Consider the following 24,886-nt stretch of genomic DNA (forward strand, 5'->3'; position numbering starts at 1 on the left):
GCACTGAGCCAAGGCGGCCGCAGGCCAGAAAGCGCCCCCCGCGCTCCCGCGGCCCCCGCGCTCCCGCGGCCCCCGCGCTCCCGCGGCCCCCGCGCTCCCGCGGCCCCCGCGCTCCCGCGGCCCCCGCGCTCCCGCGGCCCCCGCGCTCCCGCGGCCCCCGCGCTCCCGCGGCCCCCGCGCTCCCGCGGCCCCCGCGCTCCCGCGGCCCCCGCGCTCCCGCGGCCCGAGGAGGCCAGGTCTCGCGAGAGTAGGGGGAGCACGGCCCGCGCCCCAAGGGAGCCGCCGAGGCCGCGGGCTGGGCGGGGCGCCGGGGATCGCGGGTGCGCGAGCGCGGGCGGCCCGCTGAGCCGCGGCCGCGACCCCTCTCCGCGGGCGCGCGGCCATGGCACGGAAGTGGCGCCTGCCTCTGCTCCTGGTGCCGCTCCTGCTCGGCCCAGGCCTCCTGCACAGCTCCAGCGCTCCGCCCCTGGTCCTCAACACTTGGCCTTTTAAGAACGCAACCGAAGCAGGTGCGGGGCGGCGGCCGGGGCGGGCCTGCGCTGCGGGGGCTGGCCCCGGGGCGGGCTGGCGCGGGCGTGGGCCGGCGCTTCCGCAGCCTCAGCTCCCAGGCCCTCCTGCGCCTGCCGCACCGCCTGTCTCCTGCAGCGGGTCCCGGGTCCTGCTTTCCGCTGCTGCTTTTCAGGGCCTCCGCACGTCACGATCCGCCCTCCGTCCAGCGCCGCGCCGCCTGGGTTTCCACCAGGTTGCTGACCCACAGCAGTTAGGGCCTTCCTGCTTGGACTCTTCCAGGGGCGCCCACGCTGTCTTCCCTGACATCCATTCCCTCGCGGGGCTGTCTCTTGTCTCTCCACCTCTCTAAGCCCTCCGTTCTTCCCAGGACCCTGACGCAACTGCAGTTTGCAAAAGGCTACTCATTCCCCAAAGCATAGATACTCTTTTCACATTGACTTTGTTGTTGTTACATGCTGACATTGTGTATCTGCCACCTGGAATACAGAGTTTCAATCGTGGTTGGCCGTTAAAATCATCTGTGGAGCTTCTTTAAGTACCCGTGCCTGAGCCCTGCCCCCTGAGATTTTCACTTAACTGCTGGGAAAAGGACCTCTGTGTTGTTTTGTCCTGTTAAAGCTTTCTAAGTGATTTTGATTTGCCGCCAAGATTGAGAACCGCTTGCGTGTCACCTCTTTCAGGAAGCCTTCCTTGATTTGCTGCCCTTATGCCCAGTCTGAGTTAGGCACCTATCTTCTGTGCTTTGATTCAATCCTGTATCATACCATGATCTTGTCATTTATTCATGTATTGTGTGTTTGTCTCATTCATTCCGAGACCGACTACCCCAAGCGTAATTTCAGACTCCTCCTCTCCCATCCGAGCCTGCTAATGCAACTTATTGGGGCAGAATTGACTCCGGAGTTTGGTGGAGCTAAGTGTATGTTACAGGTGGCGCTTAGGATTCAGGGTGAGCAAACGAGGCTGGGAAAGAAATTAACAGCGATGAGGAGACAGAACAGGAAGTGCAGTGGCTAAGGCAGGGGACATAGAAAGGCCGCCTGTAGTGAAAGGGGAACTTCTTGAAATGCACTTTCAAGCCTGTAGGTCCAGTAGTAATACTTAAAATTACCAGTAATAGCACCTTCCCTTCAAGGAATTCTATTTTTATTAATAAGACATTGACCACCAAAGATCTTTTTTTTTTTCTCCTTCTCAATGTATGGGACTCCACAGAACAAAGTGCTGCTAAAATCATGGCCACTGGAGCCAAAATGGGCTTTTGAATCCTGACTCTGCTACCTAACAGTTGTGTGACCTTGAACATGTTACTTAACCTCTCTGGGTCTGCTTCCTCCTATTTAAAATGAGGATAGTAATTGTACAATACTCACCTGAAAAGCTGTTGTGCAGATTAGTGGATGAAGCCATGCCTAGCCCTCGCTGTCATTATTTGCTGTTAGGGTGTGGTTATTGAGACTCGCTGTGATTGATGTTACCTCAATAAAAGGCCTAGTTGTATATATTTTTGATAATCTAGTGATGCAGAAGAAATTTATAAGACTGACTTAATGAATTTTCAGTTTAACTGCCTTTTAGTGGCTTCACTTAGAAAATTGAAGGAGAGGAGACATTTCTTACACAGCACAGAAATATTAGCAAGTAAAAAACACCCCTCACTTTATAACACTAGCAAAAGTCTTTAAATTCTTTGCCGTAAATAGTTGCATTATACAACTTTGTCTACATCCTTCCTTTGTCACGCTTACTAAACTAAAATTCTGAATAACTTAGTGTAAATGTGAAATTTTTTTTTATATGAGTTCTCAAAACGTTTCTGGTTTGTTGCATTTGGCACTGAAAAAAAAAAATCAGTATATAAACCAGGATTTGATTAACAGCGTGGAGGACCTTAGCATCTGGAGGCTCTACCCTGGATGCAGTTGAGCATGGCTGTGCCGTGTGTGAGAGGGAGCAGTGTGACGGCAGTGTGGGCTTTGGAGGGAGTCCCGATGAGCTTGGAGAAACCACATTGGATGCCATGATCATGGACGGGTAAGAACATCAATCAACCTTCTGCTGAGAGCAAGACAGGCATGTGTAAGCTTTGTCTGGTCAAAACCCCTAGTTTATTGTACATGTCCTGTCCAAATACAAGGAATTTCCCTCCCTGTTGAAAGAAAATCATCATCGTAATAGAAATACCACATAGAAGTAGGTAGTCTCCTTAGAACACACACAATCCCAAGCTTTGAAAAGATGTCTGCCCTGGTAGACCATCATTGACCTGCCATCCCCATAAGCTGTGGTTTGCATGACCCAAAGCCTTAAAACCACTTCTGGAAGCCACGTTTAAAATGAGTCAGGAGAAACTGAGAATGACAGTACTGTTGGGAGTATGTGGTAGATTGATTTGCTGTTTGTTCCTTAATCTGTCTGCTTGTGGGAATTTGTATGAACTTCATGCATGTGCTGTCGTGTGTAACGTTAAGACGGTGGAATTTATCCTACAAAACTGTTGTTCCAAGTAAACCAATACTGTTTTTATCTTTGAACCTGTGAAAGTACCTTAATCAATCACATGCACTTTTTTCTTTCAGCACTACTATGAACGTAGGAGCGGTAGGAGATCTCAGGCGAATTAAAAATGCGATCGGAGTGGCTCGGAAAGTGCTAGAACATACAGCACACACGCTGTTAGTGGGAGAGTCAGGTATATTTTTACAACACTGAAGCTTTATCTAGCCCTCTGTTCCTCACTGTGAAAAAATAAAATCGATCAAAGCCGGCCCAAGTTCCAATTCCAGCTCTTTTACTTAATATCTATTTACTGTCAGGTAAGTTACTAAACTTCCAAATTCACACTTTCTTCATCTTTAAAATAGTAAAAAATAAAGAACAACATGCTAAAGTTTTAAACATGGATAACATGGTGGAATGGATGCTAAGGTTTGGAGGATAGAGACATTGACTAGGGAAGCTAAATAAAACAGAAAAATTATGAGTGCTCAAAAAAAAAAAAAAAAGGATTTAAAAAACCTAGTTCCTTATCTATAGATAGGTAATTGCTGGACTGAAGCATGAGCCAGCAACATTTCTCTCCCTGAATTCATTGTATCAGGGTGAGACCACAGAGCATTCTTCTCGTCCGAAGACGGGCACCAGAGTATTGCTATGACGGCGTCAGTTGGTTGAACGTCTTCCATATTATATACCAAAAATCATACAGTGACCTATAATCAAAAATACTTTTTAATGATGAATTAGTTAATAACTCCACAGCTAGGCGTCCTTCAGTTTTGCCAAAAGATGGAATTAAAAACTGTCTGACAAGCTAAAAGATGTTACTCACACATGGAGTCTAGTTGGCTCTTTGTTTGGTGTCTCAACGCTGGGCATTGCGCCCTAGTTAGAACAATAAGATTCTTGCTTGTGAGCGGGGTGTGCAAGAAGGGAGACTGGGAAGGGGGATGGAAAAGAGAATTAATAATTGTCACAATATACACCCCAAGGGTCTCAAGCAGATCAGATTTAGGAATTACATGGCAGTTGAGATCTAGAAACTGATGTCCTTAAAACTGTTCGTGTCTGAATATTCTCAAAGTCATCGTGTGCCCCCCGGGATGGTGTACCCCACTTGAGAGACTGCTGACCAAGAACACTTCCTGTATATGTATTTTATTTAGAAGACAATGCTTAACTAATTTATCTTTTTCTTTTCTTCCTATCTCCAGCCACCAAGTTTGCTGAAAGTATGGGGTTTATCAGTGAGGACTTATCTACCAATACTTCTCGAGCCCTTCATTCAGATTGGCTTGCTCGGAATTGCCAGCCAAATTACTGGAGGGTATGTAGACCCAATTTTTAAAAGTAAATCACTAGAAAATATGAAGCGACACCCCATCTGCTCTTTGTTGGCTACCTCTTGCCTAAAGTGCTGGTTATCACCCTGGTGGCACTTGAGAACCAACGATTTAAGTCGACTCTCTGGGCGTGGATGTTCCTGAACACTCCTTAGCTGCTTCTCGTGCACGTACGTCTGTGGTGGAACACTCCTGGATCTTGGCAGCAGTTCTCAAATTGGGACGGCACTGATGTGGGCAAGAGTGGGTGGCCTCGGTCAGAACAGCTCTGCTTGTATTTCCTTGCAACAGAAGGTTCCAAGTCTAAAAAAATCAGAGTTTGGAAACCATTTGTCTAAAATATTTCTTACATTTTGTCTGCATGAAGTATACCCAGTATCTTGCCCTGTTGACTAGATCTATATTATTAGGTGGCTAGTGTGTTAGTGGTGGGGTCATTTATTTTTAAATCAGTGGGACTTTTAGCATAAATCTGTTTGTCTTTGCCATCCAGAACCCTTCTGTGGACTACCTTAGTCTCTCATCTGTTTCTTCTCCCAAACCCTAATAACCTTTGAGTAACCAGTGAGTCTCAGGGGTTAGCATTTGAAAGAGGCTAGTGTATAAAACTGGGTCAGGGGAGGCAGCAAGTGCACTAATGAGTAAGACCTGAGCAGTAGGTTTCCTGATTAAATACTAATCCATATGCACAACCTAAATTTATGAGTTTTAATCCTTTTCTTGTGTCTTTAAATCCATAGAGGAATCTGAGTACAACTTAGAATATGTTCGCATGAACCTAGCTTTGAAATAAAGAGGGTTTTAAAGTAGATTTTGCTTTAAATCTCAGAATTCTTCTTTGGCCAGAGAACAAATTCTGAAATTTAAAGGTCAGGCCGTGTACCTAATTCCTTTGAGGATTAAGATCTAATACACAAATCTTCATTTCTGTCTGCCATTGTGCAGAGACCTTTAGCCATATAAAGAGAAAAATTAGGGATTTTTTCCAGACAGTATAGATGCCGATTCTATACTGTGTAATTCTGATACTAGACTAGTATTAAATTAAATTATATCCATCCGTTCACATAAGACTTAGCTAATCTTTGGTTTTTAATTCATACCTTTCAGTTACCAGACATCCTTTGGGTTTCTTGCTAGTGTTCTATCATTGTATGTGACTACTTGCCAGTTTCTAAAATGAACCTTCCTAAAAACTAAAACTTAAATCTTGTTCACAGAATGTTGTCCCAGATGCTTCAAAATACTGTGGACCTTACAAACCACCTAGTATCTTAAAGCAAGAAGGTCCTTCCCATAAAGAAACAGGAGATAACCACGGTCATGATACAATTGGTAACTTGCCTTTTATATAATTGTTATGGTTAAAGTTCAGCCATTTTTAATTGCCTTTCTGTAGTTCTTAACTTCTACATCCTTATTTATGTGCCAGAAGGTGATTTTAACCACTTGCACTGCCAGGTAAGCCTATATATAGATAGGTGGGTGCACGTACACACAGTTTCCTTCCATTGTATCTATATACATTTAGATAAATTACACAAGGCCCCTAAAATCTAGCGATTAGCCACTTACAGATTTTTAAATCTTTTCTTGATACGCTGGGTTTTTTTTTTAAGTTTTTATTTATTCTTTAAGTAATCTCTGTACCAACATAGGGCACAACCACGACCCTTGGATCGAGAATCACGTGCTCTTCCGACTGAGCTAGCCACGCGCCCCTGCTTGATATGGAGTTCTTTAATAATTTTATATTGTTTGCCACAATAGAGCTGTCATGTTGAAAATTTCCATTATTCTGTGTCAATGACTTGCTCTGGAATTACCTTTGAAAGGTAACTGAGCAGTTTGAAGAGTAAGGATATAGAAAGTCTGCCAGATGATGCTCTGACAGTGGGTTCTGAAACAGTACACATTAGGCAAGTGGTATAATTTTCAGCATTCCTGGGCTTCCTATTTTCTTCTACCCGAAATTATTGAGTGAGGATATTTGTATTACCAGCTGCTGAAGTATTTGTTTATATTCGAGGTAAACCTCAGAGCTGACACCTACAGTGATTTTTTTTTTTTTTTTTTAACTTTTAGGCATGGTTGTAGTCGATAAGATGGGACATACTGCTGCCGGGGCATCTACAAATGGTATAAAATTCAAAATACCTGGGTTAGTGTTTCTGAAAGAACGGATCTTGCAAATACGCATTGAGTATAAACCAGCATGTGCAAGGTGCTAGTGAGAGATGCAAAATGTAAAGCACAACCCCACCCCTACCACTGAGATAGATAAATGTGAAAGCAAATAATTGAGTATCTGCTAAGTGCCAAAGGCTTGGGCATTGCAGCCCGTGCCATGGAGCTCAGGGATGGCAGGGTGGTCTGAGCCAGCGGGGCAGTTGGCTGGGGAGAGGCCAGCAGGGAGATGCTGGGGGCCGAGCCGGAGCCTCAGGGAGGGAAGGGAGCATCCAGGCTAAGGCACGCACAGACCCGGGGTAGCGCGTGCTTGGTTCAGGGCTTCTACCTGCTGGAAAAGAAATTGCATGAATGTCAGGTGCCCGGGGGGCGGGGGGGGCGGTGGGGCTGGACTGAAGCCACATTGCAGGGGGTCCTGAGTCAGTTTAAGGATTTCTGGATTTTATTTTAAAATAGAAAAACACCCAAGGTTTATTACAAGGAAGAACCTTGGTAAAGTTTTGACACATGAGAGAGAAAGCAAGAATAGACTGTAGCTGAGGAAAACCAATCGGAACCTACTGAGATAGTCCAGAAATGCGATGACAAAGGACGGTGGTAATTGAATAGTCACTAAATCTGTGACATCTTGACATCTAACTGGCTGCATCTAATGCTTATATCATGAACTGAGGTGTGTGGAAACCTTAGTTGAAAAACAAGTGAAAATCTTTGCTCTCTGTGTTCTGATGAAGACTTTACTTAGAACAATCATCAGTGGCTAAGTAGAAACATCCCCTGTTGTTGAATCATGTCCTAAAATACTGTGGCATTCACACTTGATCTCCTGTCCTGAATTTTTGTGCCTTGCCCTCACAAAGTCGAGTAGGAGATTCGCCAATACCCGGAGCTGGTGCCTACGCGGATGACAGCGCAGGAACGGCTGCAGCCACTGGCGATGGGGATATACTGATGCGCTTTCTACCCAGGTGTGACTCCTCCCGTTTAGGACCCTTCGAGATCTTGACAGGAGATGGCGTCTGTCAAGACAGAAAATAACTGTTGGTGCCAGGCCATCTGGTTTTATGTGCATGAGAGCTTTCTAGAAATTCTGCTTCCATACCCTTCGCCTCTGTCATTTTCGATGGTGGTAATTTAAGTCATCATCATCCTCTAAAATAGAATATTTCTTGCTTTACTTCCCAGATGAGAATACTTAGGATGCATTTAAATCATTTGTGTAAGGCCGCCGAGTGAAGGAACTGTGGTAATTGATGATAAAAGTAGGAAAGACAGTCACTGTGTACAATTAATTCCTGGAAGACGACTATTACAGCTGAATGTCTTGCACATGCCCACCATTTCCCCCATTAATTGCAGCCCCATTTCTTATTTAAACATAATCTCTATTCTTTAGGACTTCTGGCTGTCATTCCTAAGTAACAGTTATCCAGCCAGAGTCAAAAAAGAACAGTCCTCATTTGAAGTGAAGGGGTAGATAAGTTGAAAAGGTAGACATTGTATCTAGGTTTACTTGCCTTCCCAGTTGAAGGTAACAGGAGTTACTGACTTCTCTTAGGTATTTTATCAACTGTAACAATTCTGATGGTTTTAGGTTTCTAACTTCAAGTAACAAATTTGGACTCTGTTGCCTCTGTGATCCTAAAAGTTCTGCCTCTGTTTAAATCAGCTACCAGGCTGTAGAATATATGAGAAGAGGAGAAGATCCAACCATAGCTTGCCAGAAAGTGATTTCCAGAATTCAGAAGTATTTTCCAAACTTCTTTGGGGCTGTTATATGTGCCAATGTGACTGGAAGTTATGGTAAGTTTTATTTGGAATTCGTATTTGCGTCAACTTGTAAATGTTGTTGAAAACATACACTTTAAAATATTGTAGTGTAATTTGCTCCTGTACAATGGAAACAGGGACTGTATCAAGTAGACACTGGGTCACCGTTAATCGTTGATCTGCCAAGACCCCCAAGAGTGCTTAAATATACCCACACCCCCGCCTCTGGCTGACTCTCGGTGCTCATGACCCAGTGTTTAGCTCCTGGTTCTTATCTTTGACATGGGTCCACCGGGTATTCAGCTTCAGCTCTGGTGCCAGGTGACATGGACTACTCTAGTCGAATGCTTTTATTAATTAGAGGTCGATAGGGACAAAGTGTCCTCCCAGCTTCTTTTCCATTCATTATATTAATGTCTCAGTCATTTAGATCTTCTTGGGACTCCAAGGTGCCAAACGTATTACTAATTAGTAAGCCAAAGAAGTTGGCAGAATTATTTTTACACTGCATTTGAGCATGTCCTTCACTTCATTCACTTTCCATATGAGCCTATCACAGTTTCCAAGTGTTTCAAGATCAACCACTGCTGCTTCTCATTAGGGAATTTTCAAATGAGGAAGATACACAGCTTACTGATCAATATAACGTATTAGGTTAGACTGCTTATCATTGTCCTTTGATCTTTTACTTCCCACAGTTCTGTATTTGAAAAACTTGTTTGAGGAATTCCTTATTCTTTTTTAAGTACTGAGATACCCAAGTCAATAAAAGTGATGGGGGGAGGGGCAGGCTTTATGTTTACAGTGAGTCAGTTCGATTGATTCCGTCTTATGAAATAAACCTTAGAAGGCTCAAAATTGGATTTAACAAGATGTAAAAATGACAATTATGTAATTGTAGATGAATTTAAAATTGACTGGTTCTCTAAAGCAATGGCATTAGAAGGGGACCGTGCAGGTGTTTGGGCAGGGGAAAGACCCCCATTGCCATAGGTGGGGAGGGCGGCAGGAAACTGGCTTCAGTAAGGGGAGCTGGATTAGACACAGAGTATCTTTTGACAAAGAGCTCTTCCTGTGGGAGAAGAATAGAAAAGAACAGGGAGCGAGGGGAGGGGAGGATTGGGGCTGAATCATGGGCATATCTTAGTGGCTAGGGAAATAAAGTTTTGGGCCCTTGCCTAAATAATTTTTCCTAAGAAAAGGAGATGAAACCAGAGTGAAGTAATAGTAGTAAAGATATCATGTGTGTATACAAGCAGAAAATCAGCCTGTATTCTGAGGCTCGAAGAGATGGCTTCCCCACCGCCCCCGCCGCCGTTCTGTCCTCTCATGGCTGGTCAGCTTATCAGGACTGAGAGAGCTTCTTCGTGTGGCTCAGTTAACTTGGGGTCCACGACAGCCAGCAGCCAGGCAAAGCAGCTGTGTGTGTATTGGTTGTAAAGATGTGCATCCTCCCTTCACCCAGACAACGTTCTCTTTTCTTGGCCCCAGGTGCTGCTTGCAGTAGACTTCCCACATTTACTCAGTTCAGTTTCATGGTTTATAATTCTCTAAAAAATCAGCCAACTGAAGAAAAAGTAGACTGCATCTAATCCAGCTTTTCCGTCCGCATCTATATTTAAAGAGGAAAGAAACAAAGGCTGAAAAGGTTACTCACTGTCATCGTATCCTATGCCTCATGCATTCTACCTTCTTTGTATAAATAGGCACAAAAATAAACGTGGGCTGAAGTAGCAATTTCCCTTTCTCTGTCGGACGTGGTTCTTATGATCTTGTTATTTAAGCTTTGTCTGTCCCCTGAACATGAATATGTATGCATGTATTTTGTATATGTTTAAATTTTAAGTGATATTTGGATTTCTGCTCAACGTTTCAAGACATGGCTACTTTGGGGATTTATTTCCACAGTGATGTATTAAGGACAAAGGAAATAATGTGTATTTGGATACTTAAAATAATTAGAGGGTCCAAGTTTTTTAGACCCAAAAGAACAAAATACCGGTGAGTTGCAGCTTGATTAGCCCTGATTCAGTTTCATTACCTTACAATGATGGGTCTCTTATCACTGATTATCAGCTTTACATAATGTTCCCTACCAGCTTGAAGAGGAAAGAATGCCATTAATAATAAAGGCGGTTTTGTTTCGCACGTATTCAAAGGTATGGTCAAATCTGATGAGCAATTGTGTTGATTTCCTTTGTTTTTTTCCTCTGATGGAGTTCTCAGTGTGTGAAGCTTCTTTAGTTGCAAAAATCCCTGATCATTTAGCTACTAATACTTAGTATTGAGAATTTGTTCTGAAAATGTTTTAGGGAACTTGATCGGTACGACAGCGTTACTAACCTCTTGTGCAGAGTTTGGTGATTGCAGTTGGAAATAGGGCAGTAAAATGGTGGCTAGCTGGGCATCGTTTTCCTTGGCACTTGGTCAACCTATCTGGCTGACAGCCAGAGAGTTGTATATGTGCCTTCTCAGCATCGTCTTTTCCTTCAAAAGCATTATCTTGTACATAAATCTGTGTGTACAATATTGTCCTCAAACTGTAGATCTGCTCTGATTTTTTCGATGCCTCTTAATATTTAATGTTCTTTATAATTTAGGGCTAGAGAACTATAGTTTTGAGAATGCTTTCAGTTCCCTTGTTCTCAGACCTTGCTGTGTGTAACTGTCTGGAGAACCTCTTCACAAACACCCTCTGCTTCAGGTGTGAGAACCCGACTAACGCCATCTTGGACCAATGTGTCCTGGGGACGGCTGTGTGACCTGGAGAGTTCTGGAGCACAGCCCCTGCCAAACACACACACACACACACACACACACACACTTTATTTTTAACTACACTCAAGTACATCCTTGGGGCAAAGATCAGCTCTGGAGATCGGACTATGATTCTCAAACATTTCCTCTCAGGTAGTCGCCCAGCCTCTAGGGCTATAAAAATCGGGTTTTACGGCGGGTAGGGTTCTGGACCTCTACTCATCTTTCAGCTGCCCAAGACATACTTCTCTCCCTGAGTCCCCTTAATAAACCATTTCCTGTCAAGCTGAACTTGTCGGCCTTTTTCTTTGGTCTTATGGCTGCTTTGGCCTTTGGAGGTCATGTTGCAAATACCTCCGTTTCAGGAACACTAACTAGCCCACCAAATCAGATTCTTCACAAATTAGAATCTGAAATCCGGAATTAGCAGCTACTGATGGTAGCCTGTAAACTACTAGGGAACTAATCCTACAGATTCACTCACATTCACAGAGAAGAGAAACTCTTACTTTTGAGGGTTCTCATGAGGTATATTGATTTGTTTAAATCTGATATTGGGCCTTGGAACAAAGGAGAGGAAACAGATTTAAGCTTGCAGTGTATTTATATCAAGATGGAATCCCTGTTTTGTATGTTGGTTATCTGTTAATATTTTAGGCAGCCATGTACCAGCAGAAAAATTGAAAGTCTTCATGGCCTGTCATTCCCCAGCAAATTAGGAGTTTAGCTGTTAAAAACTGATGTGGGAAGCAAAGGCAGAAGAAAAATTATTAAATTTCCTTACTACCTAGAGCCCATTGGCAAGTCCTTGAAACAGGCAGAGTGACTTTCCTCTAGGGACTCGGCTGCCTCCATGTTAATACTTTGCTAAGGGCAAAAGGCAATCCTAGCAAGACCCCCAGGATCCTGTAAGTCTACTTTGGAAACTTCTTTTATCTCTAAAGCCCCCAAGATGCATGTTGGCAATCATCCCCCAAGCATATGGCCCACTGATATACATCTGGAGGATCTCATGACTCAGGTTTTATGAGACAGTAATAAATGACCTTTCCCCAACAATAGCTAGCCCCTTCAAGGTCCCAGAAACCTTGCTTCCAAATTCCTTAGAGACTTAGGCTCTCCCTAACCCCCTCCCAACTTGAAAGTATATAATGGGCCACTCCTCATGACCCCAGTACAGCTCCTTCTGCCCATGGGTCCTGTCCCGGGCTTTAATAAAACCACCTTTTTGCACCAAAGACGTCTCAAGAATTTTTTCTTGGCTGTTAGCTCCGAACCCTAACATCTTTCCTACATCAAAAACAACCCACTTATGTTTTTAAAAGGTATTTTCTCTCCCACTCACATTCTTCTTGATGGAAATAATTTCCCTATATATCTAATGTAGAAAGAAATGGAATTTGCTTTGGAAATATTTTTTTTTTAAGTTCTAGATTTGAATATCATATTAACTGAAGGCTGCAGATGTTATTGTCCTTTCTTTTGAAAAGCTAGAATTTTTTTTTTTTTGTCCCTGGTGACAATGTGCAGAGAGGGAGCTCACCTCTTTAATGATGATGTTTTGATAATCAGTGTTCACTGGGGGCCGTAGGGGAGACACATAGATAACTAGTGAAATTGCACAATTCAAAAAGGGAACTGTGAGCCAATCATAAATGGAACTTAGAACTGGTTCCCTAGTGTGGTGACTAACATAACATAATAAAAATAAACATTAAAAATGAACTGTTTCCCCAAAACTTCATAAAAGCGAGAAAGTGCTTGGGGAAGGGAACCTTGGAAAAATTAATCATGATCTAACTTTTTATGGCAAACAGTAGTTGGTGATTTTCGTCACATCTATCCTAGCTGTGCCACTACGTGGATGCAGGGCCAGGAGGCAGCTTGGGGTGAAGGTAAGAGCTAGGATTACAACACCTTCCCCATTGTGCCAGGTTTCTTTCCTTTGACCCTACAGAAAATGTTCTATTACTTACCTACTACTTAAGCGAAATTAAATTGTCCTAGCACACATACCAATTAATCAACTTTAAGTGAGAACATGAATGTTGTCACTCAGATTTGTTAGTCAGGTTTTCTATACTATGTAGATACATAGTATCTACATACTCCCACATAGCATTCCCCACCTAATTCTGTTCCTGCCTCTTCAGCTCCCAGACTTCCACCTTTTCTCTCCTGTAAGGTTTCCAACATGGCAAAGGAGTCTAGTGGGCTTTAATCTGGGCATTATCCTAGCTCAGTTTAAACAACATCAGAGCAAGGAAAGGATTTTGATGTCAATAGTATCAAAGTTTCTTGATTATTTCTGTAGGTGAACTTCACTCAAGTCTTTGTTTTTTTGTTGTTGGGGGTTTTTTTGTTTTTTTGTTTTTTGTTTTTTTAGCACAGTAGGCAAAGAGGAAAACCTTAACCACAAATACTTAATAGAGATGTTGGTAATTTCATGCTCTTCATTGATGTGCTTTGATTGAGCCCTGGAACAATTTTTTTTAATTATTTAACTTTTTTTTTATTTAAACAGGGCAACAATGACTCACCCTATGGCTTGAGTCAAAATTTTTTTTTTTTTTTAAGATTTTATTTATTTATTTGAGAGAGAGAAAGATAGAGAGAGCATGAGAGGGGGGAGGGTCAGAGGGAGAAGCAGACTCCCTGCCGGGCAGGGAGCCCGATGTGGGACTCGATCCCGGGACTCCAGGATCATGACCTGAGCCGAAGGCAGTCGCTTAACCAACTGAGCCACCCAGGCGTCCGGCTTGAGTCATATTTTTACTAGCTACGGCATAAACCGTGGAGTCATGAATCATGCTCACCAAACATCTCCAGCTCTGCACATGGTGGATTGCTCTTCCTGGACCCTTGTGATTTGGTGTAGGCATGTGACTGATTTTGGAGCTTTAATCCCAAGTAAAGACTGTGAGACCTTCCTAGTTTTCTTTTCTTCAAGTAAGACAACATGACATTCTGTGGCTGCCCCCATCAACCTGAGCCCTTGAGTGACCATATATAGCGACCCCCGTGATAGCACTCAGTGACACATAGTGTGAACAAGAAATAAGCCTTTGTGAGAGGCTGATCAATAATCAGAGAGTTGCTGCAACTAGGACTCCCACAGTTTTGCACTGGGATCAGTTTTACTGCAAAGATCTCACCACAATCAAAGCTGTGTTTTTACTCTGCTTATTTTGGTTCTATCCTTATAATTGTAGCCTCATCATATAGAGCAAGCAAAGGCCCATGATGATAGCCATGTCTCTCTGAAATCACTCACAAATAAATGTGTTCTTGCCATGGACTGTTAGAAAATAAATAAATAAAAAGAAAGAAGCCTTTGTTACTGTGATCCAGCACAAATTACCCTCTCCTGACGGACATAAAATATGCGTAAGTAGTTGAAAAGTTTTATGGAGGTTGTTAAATTTATGACAAATGAATTCTCTAAAGGACAAAATGAATTAAAAAAATAGATAAAAAGATACGTAGAAATATACTGGTTAGAAATTAATGAAAAGGTTAAAGATATTATTGGGTAGGAAAGTTATGGATGGCTTTCTTAAGAATTCTTTTACAGGGCACCTGGGTGGCTCAGTTGGTTAAGTGTCTGCCTTCGGCTCAGGTCATGGTCCCAGGGTCCTGGGATCAAGTCCCATGTTCGGCTCCTTGCTCAGCGGGGAGCCTGCTTCTCCCTCTCCTCCTGGCTTGTCCTCTCTCTCTCTCTCGAATAAATAAATGAAATCTTAAAAAAAAAAAAAAAAGAATTCTCTTATAATTATCTTTTAATAAGCATACACACATATATATGTATATATATATGTAGTTTGAATCCAACTCTGACATTCTGGAAAAGGCATTACTACGGGGACAGAAAAAGATCAGTGATTGCCAGGGATTAGCAAGGAGGGTGGGATGAATAGGCTGAACATAGAGGATTTTTAGGGCAGTGAAACTGCTCTGCATGATACTATAGTGGTGGATATATGTCAGTATTCATTTGTCCAAACCTGCAGAACGTACATTACCACGAGTGACCCTAATGTAAATTACTGGACTTTCGGTGACAAACGTGTATCATTTTAGGTTCCTGAGGTGTAACAAATATACCATCCTACTGCAAATGGTGAGAGTACTGGAAGCTGTGCATGTGTGGGGACAGGGCTATTAAGGGAACTTTATGAACTTTCTGTTCAATTTTTCTATGAACCTCAAACCATTCTAAAAATTGAAGCCTAAAAGGAGAAAAAAAAATGCATATATTACTTTCTATAATGGGGGGAAATCTCAAGTATTAAAGGTCTTACATCTGAGTGTGTGCTGGAGTATTATATAGTAATAGCCTACGCTGATTCAGCATTTAACAGTTCTAAGCACTTTTATGTGTTGTATCTCATTTATTCTACCAAAAACCAATAAGGAAGATAATACTAGTATTCTGAGTTTAGACATTTTACACATAGTAGCTGCAACCCTCCCAAGCAGGCATGGTGCTGGCTTCTGTTCTTTTCGAGAATGTTTCTCTAGCAAAAGCCTTGTTTGAGATGTTGTCCCCTTCCCAGGCAAGGGGCAGTTTGTTAGCTGTGCAGTGTAATAAAGATAATCTTTTGAGGCAGATTTGCTTGCAACATCCTTATAAAAATTTGGGTTTCCTGAGTTTGAGTTTCCTCAGCTGTGATGCAAACTCAGTGCTTCCATACCCACCTAAGCTCACCTCCCTGCACCCCCACGGGCCCTAGTAGGGACCTAAATATGAAGATCACACTGCTATGCTGTAAGCAAAGAAGTCCTTTGTCTCTGACCCAGTATTTCTTGTCTTCTGCCAGCTTCTGTGAAAGTGGCAGGCTAACTTGTTAGCTAGCAAGTAGGGTAAAATCTCTGACTCTTCACGGTTCTCGGCATTGTCAACAATAATTTGTAAGAAATCCCTGATTTCGTTATTTTTCACTATCTGTTGCATACTTGGGGTAAACCATTGTAGACACGCAGGTAAGTTGAAGATAAGAACAAGGACTGTGGTTTTACCAGCACAAACCCTCTGAAATTGTTCATGCAATAAATGTTGAATTAGCTGTGATAAAATTTCAAAAAGATTTCTTATCCTATTCAGGAATCCCACCTGAAACACTAAATATTAACCTCATTTCTTTAAATAAAATGATCAAAGAGACAGTAACTAATGTAATTAAATTAGAACAAGTTGCACTACTAAATAATACATACCAAATAATGGAGAGAGAACTCCAACGATACTTTAAGTTTCCTTTCCTGTCAAATTGTTACAGATTTTTTTTAGCAGCCTCGTATAACTGGTGGTATTTTTACTATTTTTGTATTATGTTATGTTAGTCACCATACAGTACCTCATTAGTTTTTGATGTAGTGTTCCACGATTCATTGCTTGCGTATAACACCCAATGCTCCATGCAGTATGTGCCCTCCTTAATACACATCACTGGGCTAACCCATTCCCTCATCCCCCTGCCTTCTAAAACCCTCAGTTTGTTTCCCGGAGTCCATAGTCTCTCATGGTTTGTCTCTCCCTGCGATTCCCCCCCCCCTTCATTTTTCCCTTCCTTCTCCTAATGTCCTCCATGCTATTCCTTATGTTCCACAAATAAGTGAAACCATATGATAATTGACTTTCTCTGTTTGACTTATTTCACTTAGCATAATCTCCTCCAGTTCCATCCATGTTGATGCAAAAGTTGGGTATTCATCCTTTCTGATGGTTGAGTAATATTCCATCATATATACGAACCACATCTTCCTTATCCATTCATCTGTTGAAGGGCATCTCAGCTCCTTCAACAGTTTGGCTATTGTGGATATTACTGCTATGAATATTGGGGTGCATGTGCCCCTTCTTTTCACTACACCTGTATCTTTGGGGTAAATACCCAGTAGCTCAATTGCTGGGTCATAGGGTAGCTCTATTTTTAAATTTTTGAGGAACCTCCACACTGTTTTCCAAAGTGGCTGTACCAACTTGCATTCCCACCAACAGTGTAAGAGGGTTCCCCTTTCTCCACAACCTCTCCAACAGTTGTTGTTTCTTGTCTTGTCATTTTTTGCCATTCTAACTGGTATAAGGCGTTATCTCAATGTGGCTTTGATTTGAATTTCCCTGATGGTTAATGATGTTGAACATTTTTTCATGTGTCTGTTAGCCATTTGTATGTCTTCTTTGGAGAAGTGGTCATGTCTTTTGCCCATTTTTTGACTTACTTGTTTTTTTGGGTGTTGAGTTTGAGAAGTTCATTTATAGATCTTGGATACCAGCCCTTTATCTGTAGTAGCATTTGCAAAAATCTTCTCCCATTCTGTGGGTTGTCTCTTTGTTTTGTTGACTGTTTCCTTCGCTGTGCAGAAGCTTTTTATCTTGATGAAGTCCCAAAAGTTCATTTTTGCTTCTGTTTCTCTTGCCTTTGGAGACGTGTTTTGAAAGAAGTTGCTGTGGCCGATGTCGGAAAGGTTACTGCCTATGTTCTCCTCTAGGATTTTGATGGATTCCCGTCTCATATTGAGGTCTTTCATCCACTTTGAGTTTATCTTTGTGAATGGTGTAAGAGAATGGTCGAGTTTCATTCTTCTGTATATAGCTGTCCAATTTTCCCAGCACCATTTATTGAAGATACTGTCTTTTTTGAATTACTCTTATAGAACACTGACCTGAAGTTGCTAGAAACATGCATGTGTGCTACATACACATAAATAAAAAAATATGTCTGTTTCCAACACCAGCACTCACTTAAGTGATTCCTTTTGGTTTCAGAAGGCAAATCATAGGCATAATGTATTTTAATTGAGATATTGTAAAGACTATAATATACTTTTAAAGCCCATAACTTTTCATTGTTGAACTTCTTTTTAAAGTGTCATTACATCTGATGCTGGATGATTGAATCTGGAGCTAAAGACATAATCGAAGTCATTTAGTATCTTAATAGTTTAATTAAATCATTTGAATAAAAGCTGGTGACATATAAATATATATCTTAATTGGATGCTAATTGTGAAGATAAATTCAGACCTATTTATGTCACTTTACCGGTTATTTTTTTTTTTTTTTAAGATTCTTAGACCTTTCAAAAAGCTTCTAAAAAGTCATATGTGAAATTTTTACTTGCTTTCTTAAATATTTTGCTGTTTATGATTACTCAGTATAATTTCAACCCCTGTCTTAGGAAGTTAATGTGAGATAATGAGGTCTACAAAAAATATGAACTGCCTGTGGTTCATATGGACTATATGATGTTTTCTTACACAGCTCAGGTTCAGCCACCAACGAAGTGCCATAGTTTAGTACTTGGAGAAGGCATCCCCATTTGAAGGATAAAATAATTACCATGTTCATAAATGGATACAGTGGAAGTGAGAGCTGCCGTAACCAACTTCTTTGCTTCTGAGTTAAAGGGCCAGGAAGTCATTTAGAGTTCTAAGGCGTGGACAGTGCACTAAAGAACAGGCCAACTGATTTAAACTAGTGACCTTTCTATGCTGGCATTAGATGTGGCTGCTCATTTATTTTCTTTAATTAAAATTTTGTTCCTATAACGTGGATGGTGACATACAGTATTTGTGAGAAAATCAGATATTAGCGTGGATATGGAAGAACAAAATCCGTTCCAACTGCTAGCAGTCCATATTTCTTTCTAACGTGTGCAAAATCCTTAACCACCATAAATGTCAAATACTTCTTTCCACTCCTAAATAAAACCAGTATCACTTGTCTTCCTTTCTTGTTCTGCTTATTTAAGACCAAATGAAAATTAAGCCAAAGATGAGTTCAGAATAGGAGCAATAGCAGACCATCTAAGCTCCCTCAATTTAGTTCTAATGAGGCTAAAGCGGTGTTGTATCGGAGCCCACTTTTGCCAGCAGAGCCGACTGTTAAATCATTACTATCCTTGAAATCAGCCATGGTGGGAGTTCGTATACCAACATGTCAGTAGACATTACCGATTAGGGCTTGCTTTTTGCTCTGGGGAAACAGTTTACCAGTATGCCATTGGCTAAAAGTGTTTTGAGATAGTGTAGCATCTCTGTTACTATGTTACACACACACACACACACAGTCTTAGAGGAACTCTGGAACTTAATTATTTCATACACTGGCTCTGCCGCTTACTAGCTGCCTGTAAGATGGGAATAATGACAACAACAGTAACTACCTTAGAGGATTATTTAGGGGAACTGGTCTAAAGTATTTAATGCCACACACAGAAGGTGCTCAGTAAATGTTGGCTAATATTATTGTTATTATCTAGGCTGAAGCAAGACATTAGACTTTAAATAATATCTTTGAGCAACCGTGTGTGATATGTCATGTATTCTTACTAGCCTCCGTTTGTGTCATACTGGGCTCCTTGGCCCCTGATCCCCTGTTTTGCCTCCACACGGCTGCTCAGAACTGTGCACCAGCACAGAGCTGCATGTCAGCTCATCTCTGCCAACGGCGGCATTCACACACGCCTCCAGACTCTCCCAGCTCCTCCCCACTGCATCTCCCCCACAAGAAAAGAAACGCAGGGCAGGAAGAACATCACTGAAACGTGTTCCTGAGCCCAGCTACTTACGGTGTGAAATTTTGCTTACGGGTGATTGATTTATTTCTCAGTCGCTGTCTGTTATTCAAAAACTGGCTGCTCATACCCTCTTAATGTTTAAGACCTTTTCAGGAGCTTACAAGCCAGGGTGATCAACTAAACACGGGCTTATTTCCTCTCCCTCTACTACTTTCAAATGACTTAAAAATGAAGAAGAATCAAAATAAGCCAACAACACCAAAAAAAAAAAAAAAAACCCGCAAGGGGACAAGTGGAAGCCTTTTAAAAAATTTGGAAGACAAAAGAGAGATGTCAAGAAATGGAGAGTGAAGGAGGTTATACCCAGACCTGATGAAGAAGGACGGATGTGCTCATAAAACTCTAGAAAGGAAGAAATCAGCAATGTCATGAACAATACAGGAAATCCGTGAAATGTAGAGTTAAAAACTAGGGAACATACATAGACCCCCCCCCCCCCAGCCCCACTCCCTGCCACACAGACACACAACCTATTCCCACATAAACAATTCCTGCCAACCAGGGGTTTCACCTGTGAAAATTAATAAAAGGAAACCTCATTTAAAATGCAGCCACAAAGGGACCACAAGGGGGCGCTCTCCTTCCCCACGACTCCTTGTCAATCGCAGACCCAACAGAGAGGACCTTGAGAGTGATGCTACTTTACCTCCCCAGCAGGAAAAAGGAAGGTTTCCTCCTCCCCCTGCCAAAAGCCCAGCCAATGAGAAGCGGCTACACTTCCAGCTTTTAGATTACTCCAGTGGACTTTTTGTCCCAAAGAGCCTCTCCCAACTCCCTAACTTCTTTTCTCTATAAGAGTGTTTCTCTCCCTTGTTCTCTGGACTTGCCTCTGGTTTTGCCATAGCTTGTATGTCCCAAATCACAATCTTCTGCTATTCCCAAATAAACCCATTTTGGTGGTAAAATAACTGACAGCTTTATTTTTAAGGTTTACAAACCCTTAGCTCTCCCCCAGTACACACACACACGCGTGCGTGCTCATGTGCGCTGCACAGTGTGAATAAACGTGGAGAAGGAACTAGGGAAGCTAGCTCGAAGAGTTTCGTTTCCCAAACAAGGATACTCTGCAGTAGCAATTAAGGCTACTCATCTCCTTCCCCACTCATTCTACAGGAAAGACTGCCAATTACCAGCCCGGCCATGTTCACAGAGCTCCAAGTGAACTTTCTGACAGTTGCCACATTCTTAAAGATTAAAAGGCAAGCCAGGATTCCTAGATATTTGAGAAAAGTCTACAAAATGGAAGCTATTTTTACAATGTAGGAGGAATCATACATTCCAGCATGAAGCAGGAGAAAATAAAACAACTTGGGGGCAGAAGATAACAGTAAAAGTGCAAGAAGTACTTTCAGTGAGATTTTTAAATATATAGTATCCATGAAGCAAGAGCTGGATAATATGAAAAGGGAAGAAGGTGGAGGAAAGAAAACATTCAAGAAAAAAATAAAGAGAAAATTTAGAAAAATAGGGCAAAGGAATTTCTCAATACAAATAAATAAATTTCCCACAGTTTAAAGTGTTCACTGAGTTTGTGACAGAGGGCACGAAAAAAGGCATATGTTCAGACACCACGAAATTTCAGTACTTTTGGAAAAGCTTTCCAAATAGAAAGGCCATGTTTCCAGACAGGGAATGAGAGGCAGACCTTTCATCTACAAAACATGGGGTGCTGGGAAATAATGAAGTAACCAAGACCTTCAAATTTGTCAGGAAACGATAAAAAGATCAAAACAACAAATTATCAAGCAAGGGCGCAAATAAAGATCTGTCCAGGGGGGCCTGGATGGCTCAGTTGGTTGGGCGTCCAACTCTTGGTTCCGGCTCGGGTCATGATCTCGGGGTCCTGGGATTCAGCCCTGCTTCTTGAGCTCCCGGCTCAGCGGGGAGTCTCCTTCTCCTCCACCCTCTTCCCCTCCCCTCACTTGTGCTCATGCTCTCTCTCTCTCCCTGGAATAAATAAATCTTTAAAAAAATAAATAAACACCTGTACAAACATGTAAGATTCAGAGATTGTATTTTGCATGCATCCTGTCTTCAGAATTTGCCTTAGGATCAAGTCCAGCAAAGTGAGCATGAAACTTGGAGGAGATGTGAGTTCAAGGTGACAGTGGTTTCCAACTTAAGAGATCAGTGGTCTCAGCTATAGAGCAGGCCAGGCCTGGCATGCTGACTGTATCTGAAGCTAGAATAAAGTTTGTTAGAAAAAGCAAGAGAGGAGGGAGGGAGGGAAGGAAGAAGTAGTCAAAGAACGAGAGAGAAGCCGGGACAGAAGAAAGAAGGGAGGGAGGAAGTTAAGAGAAAGAAAAACTTCAGGAGAAAAACCCCTGAGGATATCACGGTACACAGATAATATCTCTGGGCTCTGCAGGTAATAATAACTGGAGCCTTAAGATGAGCGAGGGACAGGCGATCAAAGAGCCCAGACACTTCTGTGCACTCCAAGGTCTTGACTGATTTTGCCAGGGATATGGAAATGTAGCCAAAGAAGCCTGACCCATGCGTCTACCCTTCATCCCTAACAGGAGCGAGCTGCTGCCTGACACCCTCCACACACAGTAACATTGTGTCTGACGGGAGAAGCTCACATTTGTTCTCTGCTGAAGCCTTTTCAAAGTCAGGATTTATATTACCGTTTGGTAAGAAATGCCACATCTCAGAACATGTGAAAAACCAGCCAGCGCCCAGATGTCTTCGGCATACGTCTGCTGCCCACTGAACTGCATCCCCACAGAGTGATAAAATGAGGCGAGCACTGTGGCTGATCTGCAGCTATCAGAATCATCTTTTAAGGTTCAGCTCTTAACAATACAACACGCGCGTGCAAACACACACACACACACACCTTGAGCTAGAGAAGCTAGTGTTAGGGTTGGAATCACCATGTCAGCTTCTCACCACACCCAAATTTCATATGGTAACTGTATACTTGGATGCATGTATAACAGTACAATTAAATAGAAATAATAGAAGATGGGAGATGGAAGAGGAAGAAAGATCAAATAATGGATAGGGAGATGAATATTCTCATCTTACAGAGTGGAAAATCAGATCACTGTCAGTGGGAAATTAAACAAGAAACAAAGGCATACATGTTTACAAGTAACCAAGAAAGAAGCTCTATCACTGCAGTCATTTAACTACAGTGAGAGAGAGAAAATCTGCATCACGTAAACCTGAGTAATTGGAGAAGAGGCATAACATCCATCTCCCTTCCTGACGTGGAGACAACCAGCACTGGAGTGGAGTTGGGGGCTAAGAAGATCACTGATGCTTCCAAGATAAGCTTTCCCCTACAAGAATGTGTAAAAATTATTTATAGATAGATTAAGATCTCTCTTTTTGATAATATATCAAAGCTCATTAAAGCTCACTTTATAAATATAAAACATGGTTTGTAGGATAATAGTTTTAAAAGTGAAATACAAAAAAAAAAGAAAGAAAGAAAAGAAATATCCATGTGAGATCCCCAAGTCGATCTCCAGTATTTTGGAGATGAGTAAGCTGAGCCTAAGAGAGAAGTGACTCATAATCATAATTTAGAGAGAGGGCCACATAACTAGTTCGTGTCGAGAACACGTCACTTCTCTCTGCCTCTGTCCGACATCCAGGCTCATCCTGCCAGGGGTTCAACTGCGACAATTCTATTCTTTGAGAATCAGGTATTTCATTTTTCCTTCTTTTTCAGCAATAGCGGTAAATTTTAAGGTTCTCAAATTCTACATCAGATAGGACACCCAGATAACCTCCAATATATTCATGAAATTCTTAAGAAATTGGATCATAGGTAAATGATAACCCCAAGTGTCTACATTCTCGAACAGAATATGCTGTGTTCAATATTCCATGTTCTTGGTAAGTTACTAGGTGATGTCATCCAGGCCACTCTAACAAATAACCCTTAAGACTGGGTGGCTTAAACAACAAACATTTGTTTTTCACAGTTCTGGAGGGTGGCAAGTTCAAGGTTAAGCTGCCCGCAGACCAGGATCTGGTGAGCACCTGCTTCTCGGTTTCTGGGTGGTTTGCTTCTTGTTGTACCCACACATGGAGGACAACACAGTGGAAGCAAGCTCCCTTGTGAGTCTTTTAAGGGCACGAAGACCTTAATTAATTAAATGGAACCCTCACGACCTCACCTAATCCTTATCACTTCTCAAAGATCCAACTTCCCAATACCATTAAATTGGGGACTGGATTTCAACATAATGAATTCAACAGGGGGAGGACACATTCAGTCTGTTAACACCAGGCTTTTAAGGATTTGTACACAAAATTACAGATATGGGAAATAAATTCACTGAATCCATGATTCTGATATTTGGAGGCATAGAGGACAAATCTGTATTTTGAATCGTGGCTATGGAACCTAAGGCCATTTAGTAGGGATTATTATTCTTGGGGTAATTAAATATATATATACACATATAGTAAGATAATTTGTTTGAGTTATCTGATATCCTTGACAGTTTAAAATAATATGCCAAAAACATGATAATATTTACTTCTACCCCTAGATTTGGTTCATTTTATAAAAGCATTTAAGTAGATAGAGCTCACTCAGATTCCTCGTTTACCCAGATGTTGGTATTGGCAGAGAATGAAGAGCAGAGACATATAACCGTCTGATCTTCCACAACTGTGTGGGGATTCCTCACCCCCACGCCACCCCTGAGCTAACCTTTCTGAATTGGTTAGCATCTCTAAACAGTTTGGCTTGGAAACCCACCTACACCACCATGGCAATCCTGGTTTCAAAGGTCTCCATGGGGTTGGTCGAGGCCATGGCTGTTTCTGGGGAGGGACACATGCTCTCCAGGTTGTCATCACCCACCCAGGTCATTCCTTCACATGCCTTGGCTGGCCACGGACATTTGAGTTCCTGATCCCCATCTTGGAGGAGCTGTAATGGCTTCCTTCCGTTACTTATTTGTCCATCATGCTTTGAGATGCCGTGCTTGAGTTACACTAAAAAAGCATCACCTGAAAGAACACAAAGGTTTGACTCCAGAATCCTGTACAGAAGGAAAGGACAGCGAGGGAACTGGAAAAGGGGGCTCAGGCAAGTCTTCTGAGTTCAACAGCAAATACATGCATGTTTATGGGTCTACTTTGGGGGGCTGATGGACAATAGGAAGGGGGCATCCCTCCAACCATCCTTTGGCATTGCCACCGCTCAAACTCAGCTCTGCCGTGATTGAATTACATGTTCCTGGGCTTTTCACGTTGGAGGCTTAGGTT

General features: G+C 42.1%; 1 protein-coding gene across 2 annotated transcripts; it reads left to right on the forward strand.

The window, feature by feature from the left end:
* The first annotated feature begins 240 nt into the window (after nt 1–240).
* On the forward strand, nt 241–22,433 carry AGA (aspartylglucosaminidase). 2 transcript variants are annotated; one of them, XM_064585706.1, is made up of 9 exons: nt 241–509; nt 2,391–2,544; nt 3,090–3,202; nt 4,224–4,336; nt 5,573–5,687; nt 6,438–6,513; nt 7,400–7,507; nt 8,209–8,342; nt 22,171–22,433. In XM_064585706.1, the coding sequence occupies exons 1-9, from the start codon at nt 383–385 to the stop codon at nt 22,362–22,364; spliced, it is 1,134 nt and encodes a 377-aa protein (XP_064441776.1). In that variant the 5' UTR covers nt 241–382; the 3' UTR covers nt 22,365–22,433. The 2 variants fall into 2 exon arrangements, with proteins under 2 accessions (XP_064441776.1, XP_045735566.1); XM_045879610.3 differs by lacking the exon at nt 22,171–22,433 and adding an exon at nt 9,801–10,056.
* The last annotated feature ends 2,453 nt before the right edge of the window (nt 22,434–24,886 follow it).

The sequence above is a fragment of the Mirounga angustirostris genome, unplaced genomic scaffold (genome assembly GCF_029215605.1).
Source record: "Mirounga angustirostris isolate CCGP_5_RB_7025 unplaced genomic scaffold, mMirAng1.0.hap1 SCAF_2, whole genome shotgun sequence".
Lineage (NCBI taxonomy): Eukaryota > Metazoa > Chordata > Mammalia > Carnivora > Phocidae > Mirounga > Mirounga angustirostris.